The sequence below is a fragment of the Chelonia mydas genome, chromosome 2 (genome assembly GCF_015237465.2).
Source record: "Chelonia mydas isolate rCheMyd1 chromosome 2, rCheMyd1.pri.v2, whole genome shotgun sequence".
NCBI lineage: Eukaryota > Metazoa > Chordata > Testudines > Cheloniidae > Chelonia > Chelonia mydas.
In genome coordinates, this window is record NC_057850.1 from 160,740,174 (window position 1) to 160,758,854 (window position 18,681).

General features: G+C 39.3%; 1 protein-coding gene across 13 annotated transcripts in view; it reads left to right on the forward strand.

Annotated features, from left to right (window-relative positions):
- COBL (cordon-bleu WH2 repeat protein) overlaps window positions 1-18,681 on the forward strand; it is a 334,912-nt gene that overhangs the window by 272,830 nt on the left and 43,401 nt on the right. For 9 of the 13 annotated variants that reach the window (XM_037889936.2, XM_037889935.2, XM_043540436.1 and 6 more), the window contains 2 exons: window positions 1,962-2,091; window positions 5,688-5,861. In XM_037889936.2, coding sequence (XP_037745864.1) covers window positions 1,962-2,091; window positions 5,688-5,861 — 304 coding nt within the window. The remainder of the gene's footprint in view (window positions 1-1,961; window positions 2,092-5,687; window positions 5,862-18,681) is intronic. The other 4 variants (XM_043540443.1, XM_037889941.2, XM_043540441.1 and 1 more) reach the window with 1 other exon arrangement.

The following is an 18,681-nucleotide window of genomic DNA, read 5'->3' on the forward strand; positions in this document are numbered from 1 at the left end:
TTTTTACTTTAATGTATTGTCTTCCCCTCCCTCTCCCCTTCCCCTCCCATCCCCCCGGGAAAAAAAGAAAAGTAGGAACTAAGGTCCCAGTTCAACAAAGCACTTAACTACGTGCTTAACTTTAAACACACGCTCGGGCGCTTTGCTGAATTGGGCCCTAAGGTCTGCAGGGTTTGGCTCACAGATTTTTACATATAGTTTTAAAAAAACCACTCTGATTCCCATTGCATAATAGTTTGTATTATGCAGATCCTTCTTAACTATGCAACTTGTTACCAGTCTTCACTGACTTATATAACCTTTTCTTAGCATCTAAAAACCAGATTTAAATACTGTAGACAACGGGGGAAATGTAAAATTTCTTGAACTTTATTGCAGTGGAACACTATGTTTTATTAATTTTAAAGTTGCTAGAGGGATCAGTAAAATGATCTCCAGACAAAGTACTAATGTAGAGAAACTTTTTCCTTCTGCTAATTTTCCATGCACTATTCCTGGTCTTTCCAGACACCAAAGCTTGTGGTGTTAGGAGATGTTTTCGCTAGGATTTATTTGTGTGGTTGCACCTGTGTGGAGATTTCATATTTTTACCACATGATCTTTACCATAAAGCACAGTAATGTTTGAGCTGATATGGAAGTATTTTGCTGCCACTGTGGAAGAAGATTGGTTCAAATTGGGTACTGCTCTTTCGTAGACCTTGTTAGGAACTCAGTCATGTATCCCAAATATTGTCAGGATGCACTGAATGCTTATGAAAGATGCTTTCACATGCGATTGCTTAGCTGAAACTTTGATAGTAGTCTTTAGCATTGTGAAGTTATTGTTCGCTATATTGTCATCCTCCACAATAAATATACGTGTTCATTAAAGCTTCTGGAAAAAATGTAACTTTTTTCCCCCCCACAGCGTGTTTCGTAGTTTCTGCTCAGTAGAGTTTCAGGACAGGAATAGCAGCTGTATTGCAAGTGATGATGGAGGTGCATAGGCAAGGCTGCATGTATGGGAGGCTTCCATAGCTGCTGTCTATATTAAGCTTGTCTCAGCCTCATGCTATTAGTACCTCACAAACACTCTATTCACTTAGAGAGTCAAAATGGAAGACATATAACAGCCTAACCCATTTCCAGTAAATTTTTCAGGGTCATGAATAACATAGAGCCATGCACACACACAACTGTATTCCAATACACTGCAGAAAACGTTGTGCCATCCAACAACACTCTAGTCACTTGTGTTAATTGTTTTTCTGTAAAGGATCTAATAAGCTTTTAAGTCATGACTGACCAACTTCATTCAGCATGTTGCCTTTATTTTGAAGCCTCAGCACCTCATACAGCCAAATCTTCAAAAGCTCGCTTGAAAAGTGCAACAGTCCAACATAGGCACTTGGCCACATAATGTAGGACTTGCAGGTCTGATTCCTCTCCCACTTATACCAGTGTAACTCCATTGGCTTCACTGGGATTGCTCCCAATTTACGTAAGTGTGAGAAGAAAATTAGGGAAAATGAGAGGTAATCAGGCCCTGCATGAACAACGTTGAGTAGTTAACCATAATCCAAAGGCTATAGACGCCAATAGACAGATATCAATGAGCTTTGGATTGGGTATTTTATGCACATCTCTTTCAGGAGCATGCATCTCGGAATATTTGTCCCACTAATTCCCAAGATCAACAAATACACATGCTTGTACACCCGCCTTTCACTTTTGCAGGCTGGAACTCCTTCTCCCACTGAGCCGCTGTATCATCCCTTCTCTTCCAATTTTACCTTATAATGTCCCTTTTTAGTTTTGGACTGACTTTCATTACAAAGCATCATGGTGATATTCTGAGCTGAAGTACATTTATGTAAGAAACAAATTCTGTGAACTGCTGTGCATTTCTGTTACTGATAATGCAGGAAACCTAAAATTACATTCCTCACCATGTGGATTTTTCAATTTGTTTTTTGCTAGATTCCACAAGGGGCATCACAGAATGATTTTCAGAAGAAAAAGAGGCGTGCCCCTCCACCACCAACTCCTCCTGCTCCTGTCATGCCAAACAGAACAGAAGAAAAGGAAGACAAGAGGAAGAGCACAATGGGTAAGCGCTTCTCTTCTCTTCTTCCTCGAATCCAATGCATGTGCTTTATATGGCTCTGCTTGCTGTTTGAAGATTCCCTAAAATGGCCTCTTGCATTGGAAACTATGTAATCTGGAAAAATATTTATCCTAAAGAATGAGAGTCTGGAAATTAAGTGTTTGAGGTTCACAAAGTTTTAAAAGGTGAATTATACCACTTGGGTGAGTAGAATGTTTTCACATGGCACTTAAGGGTGCTTTGGAAAATCCTGCTCTGCTTTTGCTCAGCTCTCCTCCCATTGAAGTCAGTTTCATCACTGAGTTCAGTGGAAACAGAGTTAGGCTAACACTATGCCCTTCTGAAGATGCCCTCCCTGTCATTCCCCTGCCCCAGTTGAATGGAGTTTGGACCGAAAGGGTGACTTCTATGGACAGAGGGAGATTCTCAGGTGATGTAAATTGACATAGCACCACACACTTTTTTCTTTTGCCAGAAGCTATGAATGGGCGACAGGGGATGGATCACTCGATGATTACCTGTTCTGTTCATTCCCTCTGGCATTGGCCACTGTCAGAAGACAGGATACTGGGCTAGATGGACCTTTGGTCTGACCCAGAATGGCCATTCTTATGGTCTTACACTTCAGTTGTTATAGCTCCATTCCCTTCAATGGAGCGATGACAAATTTGCACCAGATTAAGGTCTGCCCCATTGTTTTCAAAGCCATCATCCTTGCTACTGTTGAATACACTTTTTCCTGTGTCCCATGATGGTTTTACATTAGTGGAGTATGTTTTGTTCTTATCTTTGGTCCTGTTTGAGATGAATCTGCATTAATAGAGTCTTTAGCTAATTAGTACAAGAAAAGAACTGATAGGTTCTGAAATAAATTTCGTATATATCTCAAGAAAATAAAGAAAATTATAGTTTTCAGTTTTATGCGATATAGCTCAGTTACTCTCACACAGATAGAAAGAGAGACTGAGAAAAAGCCCTCCAGATATTTCAGGTCACTGGGAGTTTTGTCTGTGTGAGGACTCCAAGATTATTCCCTTAAATAAGAAACTGATTTCTGAAAAATATGAGTTAATAACCCCACGCATTGGAACTCATTATCCAGTATATTAAGGGAATCATTTAAAATGTGCTACAATACACTTGGTACACTCCAGGTTGTGCCTTCAACCTCTGCATTTTCACATAGCACTGAAGACATGCATATATGATACCATAAATGAACAGCCTGTCATGTATAATTGATAATGTTACAAATGCTTCACACTTTAGAAAGAAACCTCTTGGCTTTGTTTCAACATTTATTTTCAGTAAATGCCTCACATTTAATGCATCAGCATTTGTGTAGCAGCAGGAGTCCATTATCCTGTAACACGTTTGACTCCATTGACATCTCTTATTTAAACTCTCAAAGGAGAATGCTATCACTGTGCAATATAACACAATCGTTTTCAGAAAATTGGCTGCCTGTTAACTATTGCAGATGTCACAATCTGTCGTTCCCAATGCCTCCCCTTGAAAAACACAAGTCATTACTGATAACATTTGGTGTTTTAACTTTGTTAATGTTAATTTTATTTTATGTCACTGCTTGAAAGGTTACAGATGAAATAAAACAGAACAGAATTGCTCATTTCTATCCACAGCTATATAGATAGGTGTCTGTTGGCCAGACCCTTAGTTGATGTAAATCGGCATAGCTCCAATGACTTTACTGGAGCTTTGCTGATTTAAGAATATATCGCATAATAATCTCCTATATATTTTTCATTTTCTGCTGCAGTCTTAGATTAATATAATTATTGACACACAAACAATGTTACAATACGTGAAGCTTGGTAAAACAGTTTCCCTTTAGGACACTAACTATAAAACCATGAGACAGCACAGATGTGTCAGGAAGCAAAAAGGAAGGAGCGAACAAAGCAAGACTGTAGAGAGAGAAATTGCTACAGGAAATAGACAGCAGCATGATGGGGCAGATTAAAATACCTCCTCCCACCCTGACCATACTAATCAGAATTTAAAAATCATGGAAAAAACACTCAAACTGGCAAGTAGGTCAGATTAAATATTTAACACCAAATCACTTATACTGGCCCCAAAGTGCTGTGCCTAATTTTCTTAAAGCAGCCAAAAACATCACTGGAGTTCAGCATTCTTATGGGCATTAAATTGTTCCTTGCACCTTTAGAGGTGGATGTAGCCTATGAAAACCCTATTCAGTTAAATCTTTTCCAACCTTCTTGCTCCCACTACACACTGCTGCACTAATGCATGCAACACGACACTTTGAAGGCCTTGTAAGAAGAAGTCTAAAGATTTATCCATCCCACAGTGCCAAAATTAAATCCTTTGGGGAGGCTTGGGTGAAGTTGGCTGATTGATAGCTCAGAGCTATTCCCAGTGGTTCAATAATTCCACTTAAGGTTTGGTTAGGCTGGAGCCTTCCCATAAACACAGAAGAAAGTTTGAGATACGGTCAGAAGGCACAGGGCCCTGTTGGATTTCAAGAGAATGTCAGTGGTAGCCTAGTATGACTCCAGCATTATCACAAATGGAGAGCATGTTCTTCAGACCCATGAATTATCACGTGTCTTTTTGTCTCACTCCAAAAGAAGAGAGAGATCTGGCTTCTATCAAGACCAAACATTTCCAGGGTTTACCCACCACCAACTGCATGCAGGGTGTGACACTGCTGATATTTATTGACATGTCTAATAATTTAAAGGACATTCATTTACCCCATTATGCATGATACTAAATTAAGTATGGTTCTGAGGCTCTCAGCATTTCTGACACAGGTTGAAAACTCCATCATACAAACAGCAACAAAACCAGCAGCCTCTGCACACTGTCAAAGCCAAAAAGAAAAAAACTACAGAAAGAAAATGAAAGCCCAAATAGCACATCCACTCAGAAATACCAACCTTCACCATTCCCCTACCTCCTCAAGGAGTTATGGAAATAGTTTTGCATAGTATCCTATAAGTCAGCAGCTGTGGGCTGTGTCAGACAGAGAGACCCTGGGGATTTTCACCTTCCTCTTCAGCATGGGTCACTTGCAGGTTTAAACTAGTGTAAATGGTGGATTCTCTGTAACTTGAAGTCTTTAAATCATGATTTGAGGAGTTCAGTAACTCAGCCAGAGGTTATTGAGGCTCTGGGGCCTGCAATGTGCAGGAGGTCAGACTAGATGATCATGATGGTCTCTTCTGACCTTAAAGTCTATGTGTCTAAGGGAGAAACAAATTTTTAAAAAACCCACCTTCATGAAGATATTTTCTGTATAGTGTTTTAAATTAGTGTGTTTTATTATCTCTCAAAACCGCAATTGAGATTTATGCTGATTGATGTGTATAGACTGTGATATAATGTATATATTGGGCCTGATTCTTCTCTCATGTACCTAAATTTAACACCAGCATATCTCTGTCGACTTTCTCATGGTTTACATTGGTGTGATTGAGAGCAGAATCAGACCCAGACAGAGTGGATGGTTTGGGGGAGCAGGTGAACACACACACATGTGTGTGTTTTAAAAGAAACTTAAAAATAATTGACTTGACAATAAAGTAACTAGCTAATTGATCCTCCTGTAGGTAATGGACGACAGGTGCCACAAAAGCCTCCTAGAGGCAACACACGTGGTCCACCTCAGTTAGTGATTCCCCCACCCCCACCTTACCCTCCTCCTGACACAGACATTATGGATCCAACTGACTATTACAGTGAAGCACCCGATGTTACAGCACCAACAAACCTGGTACCTCAACGTATGTTTAAAAATCTATGTATTTGCTTTTCAATTCTTTTAGCAGTTACTGTCAAGGATAGCTTTTCCAGACTTTCCTCTCTGTTCTCCAGAAATACATGTTTTTCTTTTCCAGCCTCTCTTCTTTAGAAATGCTCAATGCATTATATTCATATGATTAATTAATATGAGGTGAATGAAACATTTGCTTATAGAAAATATTGCTACAGCGGCTTAGCTCTTATTTGGAGATGTGTAAATATGACTGTCAAAACATGCAGTTTCATGCATTTCAAACAAAAATGTGTGGTTTAGTATTTGATTTGTTTCTGCATGCGCATTCTCCCCCTCCCTCCAAAGACATACAGGTGCAATAAACTATTGAGCAGCCACTGTAATCTATCAGACTAGCATTTCCCAAGCTTTTGCAAGCTGAAGCCCCCTTTCAAGAAAATCAGTCACACCCACCATGTACTGTTAAAGGTTTACTCACCCTAATATGTATATGTATCGGCATAGCTCCAGTGACTTTACTGGAGCTTTGCTGATTTAAGGATATGTCGCATAATATATAGTATATCTTCCATGCCCATCTGGCTAGCCCTGGGTGCACTCTCTACCTTGCGAAATCTTCTTATCAGACAATGCAGTGTGATAGTTGTGGCATTCTTCCTTATTTGTGTGAAACATGGTTGTATTTTCAGAGTTATCATATAGACTTGACTGTTTTCAAATCTTGGTTCATGATCTAAGACTCAGATCCTGAAAATGACTCCACATAGGTAAGCCCCCCTGCACACACACACGCGCGCACACACACACACACACACACAGCACCCCGTGACAGTCAGCAGGGGTCTACACAGGTGCAGGGTCTTCTCAGGTGCAATAACTTGCAGGATCAGAGCCTATTTGATACGCTACCATTCATGTGGTTATCTCTGCTAATCCCACTGAGATCCTTCTCTGGGAAGCTTTCATTGCAAAGATTATACTCTAAGTAGCTCTCCACCTCGGGTTGCCAATTTTGGTTGGACGTATTCCTGGAGATTTAATCACATGGCATAATCTTTAATTAAAGAGTAATCTTTAATTCCTGAAGGGCCAGTCCTGGAGGGCTGGCAACCCTATCTACACCTAATGTATAAATGTTGGGGGAGGGGGTTTGTTGCCCACTAGCTAAACCCAATGTATTATTGTTCAATCTTAAGTAAAGAGAAGTAGAATGTCAAGTTTTATAAAGTGGGGGGGGGAGGAGGAAAAAGTCTCTATGTCAAGGATTCTGCTATTAGAAAACAACTATTAATGTGGATTAACCTATTTTATTCCTACCAATGTATGAACAAAATTCTTGTTGTCATTCGATTTTTGGTTCGATACATTGGCTTGTACACAGTGGTTCTCTTCTTAAAGATCTGTTCTGGACTTGTTTTAATCAATATTTGTGCTTCAACTGACTTCCTATCATTACAATATTTTGCAATGCTCCTCTGCTCCACTCTGGAAATCAAATGCATTTTAATCAATTCTCCTCTGATTTTTATCATGTTTTTTGCTCTTTAATCTTATTGTCATTAACTGAGCTTTCTTGTTAATATTTGCACCCCTAGACACAGATACATGTTTTGTATGCATGTCTAAAATGATATATTTGTAGGATCCTTTTTCCTCCCTTAACGTATTAATCGGGTTGTTATGTGACCTGTTATTCTGAGTTTGGTTGAGTTTTGACTGTAGTTCGCAAATGGAGACTCTATTACATCTGTTGCATGGAGTTTGATTTTTGCCCCATGATTTGGTATGTTCTTAATGAATGAGCTGTTAACAAGCTATCTATTACGCCATGTAGAGGATGCTGTACTTAGAGCTGAAACTACAGTATGCTTTCTTAAAATGGCTTGAAAGAGGCCATTTGAATAGCAGCCTTACTCATGTGTCCTTTATATGGTACCTTTTTATTTTGTCATTTAATGGACCACAAAATAAAAATATGATAGGGAACTAAAAAGTTAGTTTAAAAAGGATAAATATTTCAACTTCTTATTGGGTCAGATCCTGAAATCCATTCTTGCCTCTTACGCAGGCTGGATTACCAGGGAAGTCAAAAAGAGTATTTACTCTGTAAGGATGAGTAATTGATGTAGTTGTAACCCTTCTGCCAGGTGGAGCAAGCAGCAACAAGGGCAAGGTTCAGTATGAAATCTCTAAAATGTAACTGTGGGCATCTAGCCCATAAACTGAAATCCTAATTTGACTCAAAACTTGCACTGTATGCAAAAATCAAGTACAATAGTCAAATATCCTCCATTACCATAACATTTGGGTTTCTTTTCGCAAGCCTATTTTCCAATTTTATTAGATGGATAACATACCGAGATGTATATTTCTAGCTGACTAGTAATTCAATTCTATTTGAGGAGAACAGGGAGTTGATAAGGTGCCTGCTTCCTCCCATCCCATGTGCTGTTTTTTTTTTAATGAAAACCTTGAGTGGCGTAGCTTATATAACCATAAATGACAACACATGTGAGAGTGAACAGTTCTACAAACACCTTTGGCACCTCCATTCAGTAACTTAAGGTGGAGGTATCTGGTATTATCAGCCCTTTAAGGACAGTTTCTAAAGACTGAAGTTTGTTAATTTAAGAAGAAACAACAGGAGACATCCATCGTGTGGAAGCAATCTTTTCATAGATGTAAAGATTTGCGTACATATAAATTAGCTCGAAATGAATGGGCTACTCCGTGGGCTGTTTTGCTAGGTGTTGATATCACAAATACACCAAAACAGTTGCAATTAAGCAGTGTCCCAGTTTTCATTCTCAGCATAGATGCTAAGATTTATATGAGCATAGAGAATAAGCTGCCCTCTCACTTCTTAGAGGTGGTCCCTAGAACATAGTTAAGGTGCATTGAAAGGGTAGTGTAGGGAAGCTTGTCTGGCCACTCCTCCTGCCATGTCTGTCCTGTGAGTAAATTAATAATTTTGAACTCCCAGACTGTCAACCTAGCACCTTCCATGGGCATTAAAGTTCACTCCATGAAAATAGAGGTCCCGTGCACCTTGAGCATCTATGCATGTTACTACATTGACTACAGAGGAATTGAGCCTGCTTTTTTGGTGATGAATTTGGCCCCAGGAATCCAGGTAGGATTTTCAAAGGAGCCTATGGGAGTTACATACCCAAATACCATTGGATGTCAATGAGATTTGGCTCTTTTAAAAATCTAATCCTGAAGGTTAGTTTGCATGCTAGCCATTCTTTCATTTTGGCCTTCACTTATGTTTATATGTTTTATCATTTACTTTTTTCCCAACAGTTTATTGTTGTGCATCATTCCCTTCACACACCAAGCACGTCTGACAGAACTTGCCTCATCCTGTGACCTTCATACCTCTGACGCCTTCCGTTGCCTCTGCTACCCTGACTCTTCCATTGCCTTTCTTCCTTCCCTGCTAGAAGAGCTCCTTTTATCTGACTGAAACCTTGGCTTTCTTTCTTTTTGAACTTGCACACCTTCATTTAATTAATATTGATTATGTTTGGCTTTGTTTCACACTCATTCGTTAAGTGTATTCTCCAGAACTGAACCCTCTGTTATACAAATATGTATCCCCATCAAAAAGATTCCCCATTCATCTGTCTGTTTCTTTACAAATTATTCTTGTTGCTTTGGGTCAGTATTTAATTTGATTCAGTGTTTCAGATTTTTTTTTTCTTACATGCAACCCTGTTTTACGAATTTATGGAAAAGGTTCTAGTACAATTGCTCATTTTTCTACCAGGCTAAGCCTTGCATTTTGCATTTTCCCAAGCATTTTATGTTTTCCCTTTATTGAAGCTATTTTGTGCCACCTGGATAGACCTGAAAGTGAGCATGGCCTAAAGTCCAAGATTCCTTTCATATCTTGGCCACTTATCAAGTTACTGAGTTAAAAATAGAAACCTTAAAGGTCTGTCAGACCTATAACCGGCCTAAACAGAAAACTGAGGATAAGTACCAAGTACATTAATTCTTAGCCTCTACTTTTACTTTTCATACTAATGCTTACTTTGATTAATTTCTCCTTTATTCTATAATCACACTATGGAAACTAAAGTATTTGTCATATTTCTGTAACAAGATTCAAAACATCGTTTGCTCAAGATAAATCAAATTCTGCAGGTCTTCATTTTTCATTTCCAAAAGGAATATGCGCAGAGGATTATAGTTAAAATATGAATTGTTGGTAGGCTCGCACCCACCTAAAACTCTTTGCACTGAGGACACTTGTTCATGCAAAGGGCCCCCCAGCACATTTTTTAACTCATTCTGGATCGCAACTATGGGTTTTATGAGCTGAAACAGCACACATACCCAACACCCTATTCTGTCTTCATTGGTAACAGGTGTTTAAGATGTTTGTTATTTAAATGAGTGTGATGCAGAATGTGACTCTTACTTACATCACACAAAATTCTTATTCTACCCTAAGCAAAATCATATGCCTTTTGGATCCTTTCCAGGTATGCAAAAAGAGGAGAAAGAAAGCAGAGTATTCCTACAAAGAGGGTGGAATATGATGAGAGAGAGTTTTGACAGGCCTTAAGGATAAAGTGAATATTATATGTGCAGTTGTACCTGTTTTAGGAGCCCACTCAAGGAAGCAACACATACTGCAGAGTCTTCTAAAAAAAACATATAGAGCACAATTTTACTCAATATATTGTGAGGTACTTTGGGGCAGTCTCTTAAGAAAAGAGGCTTTTGTGCAGGTTTCATTGTAATTCTCCTTTCTTCAAAACTTTGTAAATGTTCCCAAAACATTGGGCTAATGTCTCTATTACTGCAGTTTTACACTGCTTGTAACTACATTAAAATCCCTGGAGTTCCACTGGTATAAAACCAGAGTAATGCAGTTGTGAGTTGGGCCTGGTATGTTTTAAGTAGGGTTGGTCAAAAACTTTGCATCAACATTTTTGTTCAATTGAAAATTAGGTTTTCAACTAAAGAAAAATTTTCCTGGAAAGTGTCTGCATTCTTCAGAAAAAATCAGGAGTTTTTTGGGTTAGAAATTGGAACCCCGAAAAACAAAAATCTCCAGTGGAAGACTTTTGGTTTTTTGACTAAAAGCTTTTCTGTTTCCAGACAAACTTCCAAAAACAAAAAAGTTTTCAACAGTAAACCAAAAAAGTTTTGGCTAAAAACAAGAATTTAACCCAGTGTCTTTGAAACATATGACAGCTACTTTGGCTTTTATCTTGAACCATTGATGTTAATGGGAGCTTGGCAACTGACTTCACTGGGAGGAGGAGCAGGCCCTTTATGCACTAGGGTAGCATCTTAGGTTAGCATTGATGGAAGTATACATTGGTCGGTTTTGCTGCCCATATTATTCCATGAGGACTGTAGAAACATAATGAGAATTACATGGGCAAGCTAATACCAAATTGACTGCAAGGACTATTGAATTCCAACAAAGTGTGTTTGTCAGCTCATACTAAGCTGAAAAATGAATGGGAAATGGTATTCAGCATTTTGCTTCTCCACCAAATAGAGTTGGCCAGATATTTTCCTTCAGCGCCAAATAATTTGGGATGGTAAAAAGAACTGTTTGAAAATGTAAGGACTCATTTGACGAAGGGAGGGGAGAAATATGTGGATCGTTTATAAATCAAAATACAAGTCAATGATTTGAATTCCAATACATATGAAAAGTCAGTGCCAAAATGACCATAGGGAGATACTTAAATCATGAGGGATCCAGTCCTGAGATATGCTAAGTGCCATTCGACTTTGCATTCAATAGAGTTGTAGGCATTCATTACTACTCCAGATTAGGCTTTGGTGAAACACCATAGGAATTGTCAGGTGTTACTGCAACCACCAGAGGGAGCCCATGTTGTCCCTTGGATGCAATAGGCCCCTAGTGAAACTAGTAAAAAGTTAATTTTAAAAAATGAATATTGAGTTATACCACAGTTTCCATGTTTTCAAAATTCCATAACAATCAGAAATAGTTTAGTGTGTGGGGGGGGTTCTTTTTCAAAGGTAAAGGAAAGAGACTCTTTCTAGATATTGTCTACAAATTCTTATAAATAGAGAAACACATTTTGTACGCGATGTTACTGTAATGACTATGTCAGGGCACAAACCCAGACTGCTACCAAGTCTCTCATAGTGTTGTTTGTGTGTGTATGTGTGTTACCTGTATGACAGGTTTCAGAGTAGCAGCTGTGTTAGTCTGTATTCGCAAAAAGAAAAGGAGGACTTGTGGCACCTTAGAGACTAACCAATTTATTTGAGCATAAGCTTTCGTGAGCTACAGCTCACTTCATCAGATGCATTCAGTAGAAAATACAGTGAGGAGATTTATATACACACAGAACATGAAAAAATGGGTGTTATCATACACACTGTAAGGAGAAAGAAAAGGAGTACTTGTGGCACCTTAGAGACTAACCAATTTATTTGAGCATGAGCTTTCGTGTAAAGCTCATGCTCAAATAAATTGGTTAGTCTCTAAGGTGCCACAAGTACTCCTTTTGTTTTTGCGAATACAGACTAACACGGCTGTTACTCTGAAAACTGTAAGGAGAGTGATCACTTAAGATGAGCTAATACCAGCAGGAGAGCGGGAGCTGGGGGGCGGGGGGGAGGGTAGAAAACCTTTTGTAGTGATAATCAAGGTGGGCCATTTCCAGCAGTTAGCAAGAACATCTGAGGAACAGTGTGGCGTGGGGGGGGGGAGAATAAACATGGGGAAATAGTTTTACTTTGTGTAATGACCCATCCACTCCCAGTCTCTATTCAAGCCTAAGTTAATTGTATCCAGTTTGCAAATTCCAGTTCAGCCGTCTCTTGTTGGAGTCTGTTTTTGAAGTCTTTTTGTTGTAATATTGTGACTTTTAGGTCAGAGATCGAGTGACCAGAGAGATTGAAGTGTTCTCCGACTGGTTTTTGAATATTATAAGTCTTGACATCTTCTATTTGTGTCCAGTTTGACCAATGTACATGGCAGAGGGGCATTGCTGGCACATGATGCATGTATCACATTGGTAGATGCGCAGGTGAACGAGCCTCTGATAGTGTGGCTGATGTGATTAGGCCCCATGATGGTGTCCCCTGAGTAGATATGTGGACACAGTTGGCAACGGGCTTTATTGCAAGGATAGGTTCCTGGGTTAGTGGTTCTGTTGTGTGGTGTGTGGTTGCTGGTGAGTATTTGCTTCAGGTTGGGGGGCTGTCTGTAGGCAAGGACTGGCCTGTCTCCCAAGATTTGTGAGAGTGATGGGTCATCCTTCAGGATAGGTTGTAGATCCTTGATGATGCGTTGGAGAGGTTTTAGTTGGGGGCTGTAGGTGATGGCTAGTGGCGTTCTGTTATTTTCTTTGTTGGGCCTGTCCTGTAATAGGTGACTTCTGGGTATTCTTCTGGCTCTGTCAATTTGTTTCTTCACTTCAGCAGGTGGGTACTGTAGTTGTAAGAATGCTTGAAAGAGATCTTGTAGGTGTTTGTCTCTGTCTGAGGGGTTGGAGCAAATGCGGTTGTATCGTAGAGCTTGGCTGTAGATGATGGATCGTGTGGTGTGGTCTGGGTGAAAGCTGGAGGCATGTAGGTAGGAATAGCGGTCAGTAGGTTTCCGGTATAGGGTGGTGTTTATGTGACCATCACTTATTAGCACCGTAGTGTCCAGGACGTGGATCTCTTGTGTGGACTGGTCCAGGCTGAGGTTGATGGTGGGATGGAAATTGTTGAAATCATGGTGGAATTCCTCAAGGGCTTCTTTTCCATGGGTCCAGATGATGAAGATGTCATCAATATAGCGCAAGTAGAGTAGGGGCATTAGGGGATGAGAGCTGAGGAAGCGTTGTTCTAAGTCAGCCATAAAAATGTTGGCATACTGTGGGGCCATGCGGGTACCCATAGCAGTGCCGCTGATTTGAAGGTATACATTGTCCCCAAATGTGAAATAGTTATGGGTGAGGACAAAGTCACAAAGTACTATACATATGATAGCTAACCAAATTCTTCACTGCCCTGTACTCTAAGTATAGGAGAGGGTGGAGAGAGCTTCCCTGTGATCCGCAAGCACAACTGCACAGGAACAGGACAGGTTTTCAGCTGAGTGTTCAGGAGAGTTGTGATACATGATGATGTGCTGTGGTGGAAAGATTTTTATCAGCATTTTACTTTTCAAATGTCTTTAGGGACAATTTTAGTATCCCTCCACTTGTAAAAGTTGGAACAATTACCAAAGGTTGTGGTGGGTTCTCCATCACTGTCAATTTTTAATTTTTAAATTAAATTGATTGTTTTTTTCCCTAAAAGATAGACTCTGATTCAAAGAGGAATTAATTCAGGGAAATTCTTATGGTCTGTGTTGTGCAGGAGGTCAGATAAGATGATCACAGTGGTCCCATCTGGCTTTATATTCTATGAATCTGTGAACCGTCAGTCCATTTGCTCAAGGATCAAAGGAAGAGAAAAAAGTAACAGGTTTTATAAACCACTAAAATATATTTTATACATAATAATGTCACAGTGTTAAGGTCCAGTCTTTCAGGCCTTTCTAAAGATTGAAATGATAGCTGTGTTTCCCTTTGAAAACCTAGAAATTATCCCTTTTCAGTGGTAGGGCTACAAGATACCAATCCTTACATTCATTATATTATTATGTGTAGAAAATCTATCTCCAGCCCAGAACTGAATCTCACTCATCCTGGGCCTCAAGCAGATATCATCTGGGGAGAAAATTCCAATTTAGTATTTGCGAGGAGGAGGAGGAAACAGCTCTCTGGTAGATTGATACTTGATTTATTTATTTTGGCAACTGTTTGAAGCTCATCATGGGGTTTGGAAAGTTAGAATAAGTACCAGAGGAGGTGGATTACTGGGTCTGTGATCCAGTCCTAGTTTGTGATAAATTGCACAGGCATATGATATATTTATTTATGTAACATATGCTCGTGACATTTATCATGTGCCTGTCGCCTCCCCATATATGGGGAGGGCAGTGACAATGTAAAATGAAATCTGTGGGCCTGATTCTGATGTGCCCATTAATTACATTGATACCTTCATAGATTCCAAGGTCAGAAGGAACCATTGTAATCATCTAGTCTGACCTCCTGTATTAACACAGGCCATAGAACCTCCCCACAATAATTCCTAGAGCATATATTTTAGAAAAACTGGCAGTCTTGATTTAAAAATTACTAGTGATTGAGAATCCACCATGACCTTTGGTAAATGGTTCCAGTGGTTAATTTATCCTCACTGTCAAAAATGTACACCTTATTTCCAGTCTGAATTTGTCTAGCTTCAGTTTCCAGCCATTGAATCATGGTATGCCTTTCTCTGCTAGATTGAAGAGCTCATTAAGGACCTTCTGCACTTCCAGAGCAGTATAAAAGGGCCTTAGTGTAAATGAGAATCAGTCCTTGTGTGTGTATATATAAGACAGTAGTGCTCTCTTTCTAACTTGGCTTCAGATCACTGCCATAACTCTCAACATATATTTAGTACATGCAATAGGTACCATTTAACTTTCCATACTAAAATACATGTTATTTTAAAAGATAGAACATAACTTATTCCATGTTGTTACTACTGTTTTCTAAGCTTATCACAAAGCTGTGAACTCCCCGCTCCAGGACAGAGAGCCAAACCTACTGCCACTAATTACACATTTCTTAGGCAAATGTCTCATATAGCAGAGCAAGAACACCTGTCTGGTTACATAAATCCACCATTGAAAATTACAACTAGTGACATAATTTGGTACTGGAGAAACTCTATACAAGAAAATATGCACAACACCCTTCCTATTCCAGTAACCCCTCTAAAAACTTGGTTTAGTGTACACATCCCCCACTCACTGTTTGGAAGATATTGTCCTATGTCTTTATATCCACAACCCAGAAAGAGATTGCTTTACCACTTGCTTTCAATATACTATGCTGATATAATAAGGGAAATGATCCTGCAATGTCAGTGGGTGTTGAGAGTGCTTAGCATAAGGCCCATAACAATTCTTAAGTCCATACAGAATGTTACGTCTTCAAAGTATGTACAGACATTAATGAATCCCCTATAGCACTCTGATGCACCTTGAATGTAAAAGATGACATCATAAACCTATTCCTGTTGTAAATACTCTAAATCCAGTCAGCAGTTCCTAAAATTTGATCACAAATCCTTTCACTTGCCCACAGTTTAAGAAAATTCTGCAGAAAATGAAACTGGCTTAGGAAAAAACAGCCACCCTTCATAATGGCCCCTGTAATTCCATTATTTGTACATCTGTTCCACTACTATGACATTAAAGAGAATATATGACTCTGGAGGATCTGGGTCAAAATCAGCCCTGGCATAAGAGGGCATAATTCCGTTGTACTCTATGAAATTTTGAATGCTTTTGCCAAAGCTGAATTTGGTTCTTTGACTCTGGCTGTGTGATTAATTTATGAAGTGTGGAACAAACCTACATTTCACACTTTCCAGCCTAACTGGAAGCAGGAAGTACTAGAACTCTTTCATGGAACTCTGTTCGTGTGAGATTTTCAGCCCAGTCCCACACACACAAGGGCAAGGTGGCTGAAGTTGTATGAGTGCTTGTCCTATGTGAAACTGAACTCTATATTTTTAAGGGTTGCCCCTCCCTTCTCAAAATAAGGAAAATGTACCCCTACCTGCCTCCTTAGCAAAGCCTTACTGATTGGAAAGCACTGAAAACATGCCCAATTGACATTTGAATTTGGAGGCTCTCCTACACACCCAAATATAGACACTCCTGTACTCAATCACTAGCAGCGCTGCACTGAGCACGCCTCCCATGTTATCTGTGTATGTGTGTTCTTTTGGAATCTCAACCTGGATCTGAATTTCAGGATAGGCCTCCTATATCTATAATGGGCCGAACCAAAACCTTGAAGGCTGACGTTTGAAATACAAATCTGAAATTTATAGCTCAGGCCCGTCATGATTTAAAAGGGATCTTGGCAGTGAAGACTCCCAGTAGTGAGTGGTTAGGAGTTTTCTGATTCTCTGCCTCATGTATCTCATAATGCTCATAGCCTAGCGCTTGCCCCTCCTCAGATGCTCACTTCTTAGCTTTTCCCACTTCAGCTTCTCTATCTGTAAATACCAGCTAATATGCTCTCTTTCTGCATTCTCTCTTATTTTTTTTCTAAAAACTAGAGAATTTTGCCTATGTACATTCACTTCTGGGTTTAGAGTATTGGGGAGCAAAGTACTGAGGGCAGAGGCAGAGACTGTTGTGTCAGCTCCTTTTGGGAATGCAGTAACTGGTTCTGGGCTTGTATTAAGGACGTACTTCCCAACCTATTCCTAAAGGTGGGACATAGTGGAGGGCAAGACCTCAGATGAGGGGTGGATGGACACAACACAAAGAGATGGTCATGAGGAGCAGGACAGCTATGGCTGGCACAGTCATTTTCCCTTTCATGGTTGCCAGAATAGCTCATTATGAATAGAATTGGTAGAAAAATGGTTTGTGAGAAAACTAAGAAATTGAAAATTTTGGAAAAAAAATTCCACAGCTTTCTAAAAACAATCATTTCTATTTGAAATATTTGATTGAAAAAGTTTGGTTTTGAAAGTGTTTAGGTTTTAAGATTTTTTTTCCTTCTTTCCTTCCTTTTATTCCTTTCCCCCCTTTTTCCATTTTGCCACCAAAAAAAGGGTAAAAAGGGGGAGAGAGGGAAAAAATCATTTTGGGATTATAGAAAAATGGAAAAATTTAGCAAAAAATATTTTTTCTTATAAAGACGTTTTTAACCAAAAAAAATTTTTGTTGAAGGGAAAACATATTCAACCAACTCTACTTATGAGATATGTGTGTCACAATCAGGACATGAGTGTAGCGAATGTAACAGGTAGTCATCTAATGACATAATTTTAAATCCAAAACCAATATTTTCTTTATTTGAGTTTAGTTTGTGTATGCTCGATGAAATAAAGAGTATGGCCCCTTTGAGAGAGAGAGAGAGAATTCTGGGAGTTTTACTGAATATAAAAGCTAGTAGAATTGCCCAAGGTACAGAGATGCTCTCTGCACCAACATGGTTTATTGAAGCCTCTGAAAAGACCAGCCTGTGTCACTTCAAGGCCTTATTGAAGGTAGGAACTGGTAGCTGTGGGACGAAATGCAAGAACATGTTGACTATTTTGAGTGAGGTATGTTAGACTTATGTTTAAACCCCTTTGGTTTTGGTTCACTAACAGTCCTGCAGCTACGTTAAATCAACCATCTGGAGCCATACAATTTCCTTTTAACAGGGTACTGGTAAAACCTGTCCTACTTCCCTCTCGAAAGAGAAAAGCTGCAAGTGTGTTTTCGGAGAAAAACTTAATCCACTGAAAACTATTCAAGATGAGAGTCTGTGAAGGACTAGAGCAATCTGCTGATTAAGCATTGGCCATATGCGTAAAAGAAGCTTGGGGGTAGCTTTCATTTAAGTACCCAAGTTTTCCAGATGAAAACATTTGGTTAAAAGAAATGCATACACTGTAATTTGCTTGTTTGCTCCACTCCCTTGTGGACATGCCCAGCTTCTTCTGTACCTGGCAACTTTCCTGTGCTATGTACACCAAACTAAAAAATGTGATTCAGATATTCCTCAGATGAAATCACCAGTCACATTCACTTTCCCACACTCTCAAAATACTCTCCAGAAAAAGAAATAAAGTGATTTCTCTTCACTTTCATTGTGCATGAAATAAAAATCTGTTTGTAATACACCTTTGACAATACGATGTCAATAGCATACATACAGTACACATGCCTATGATGTGTTTTCATTCTGAGTGAATTTAGTACCTGTAAAAAAGTTACC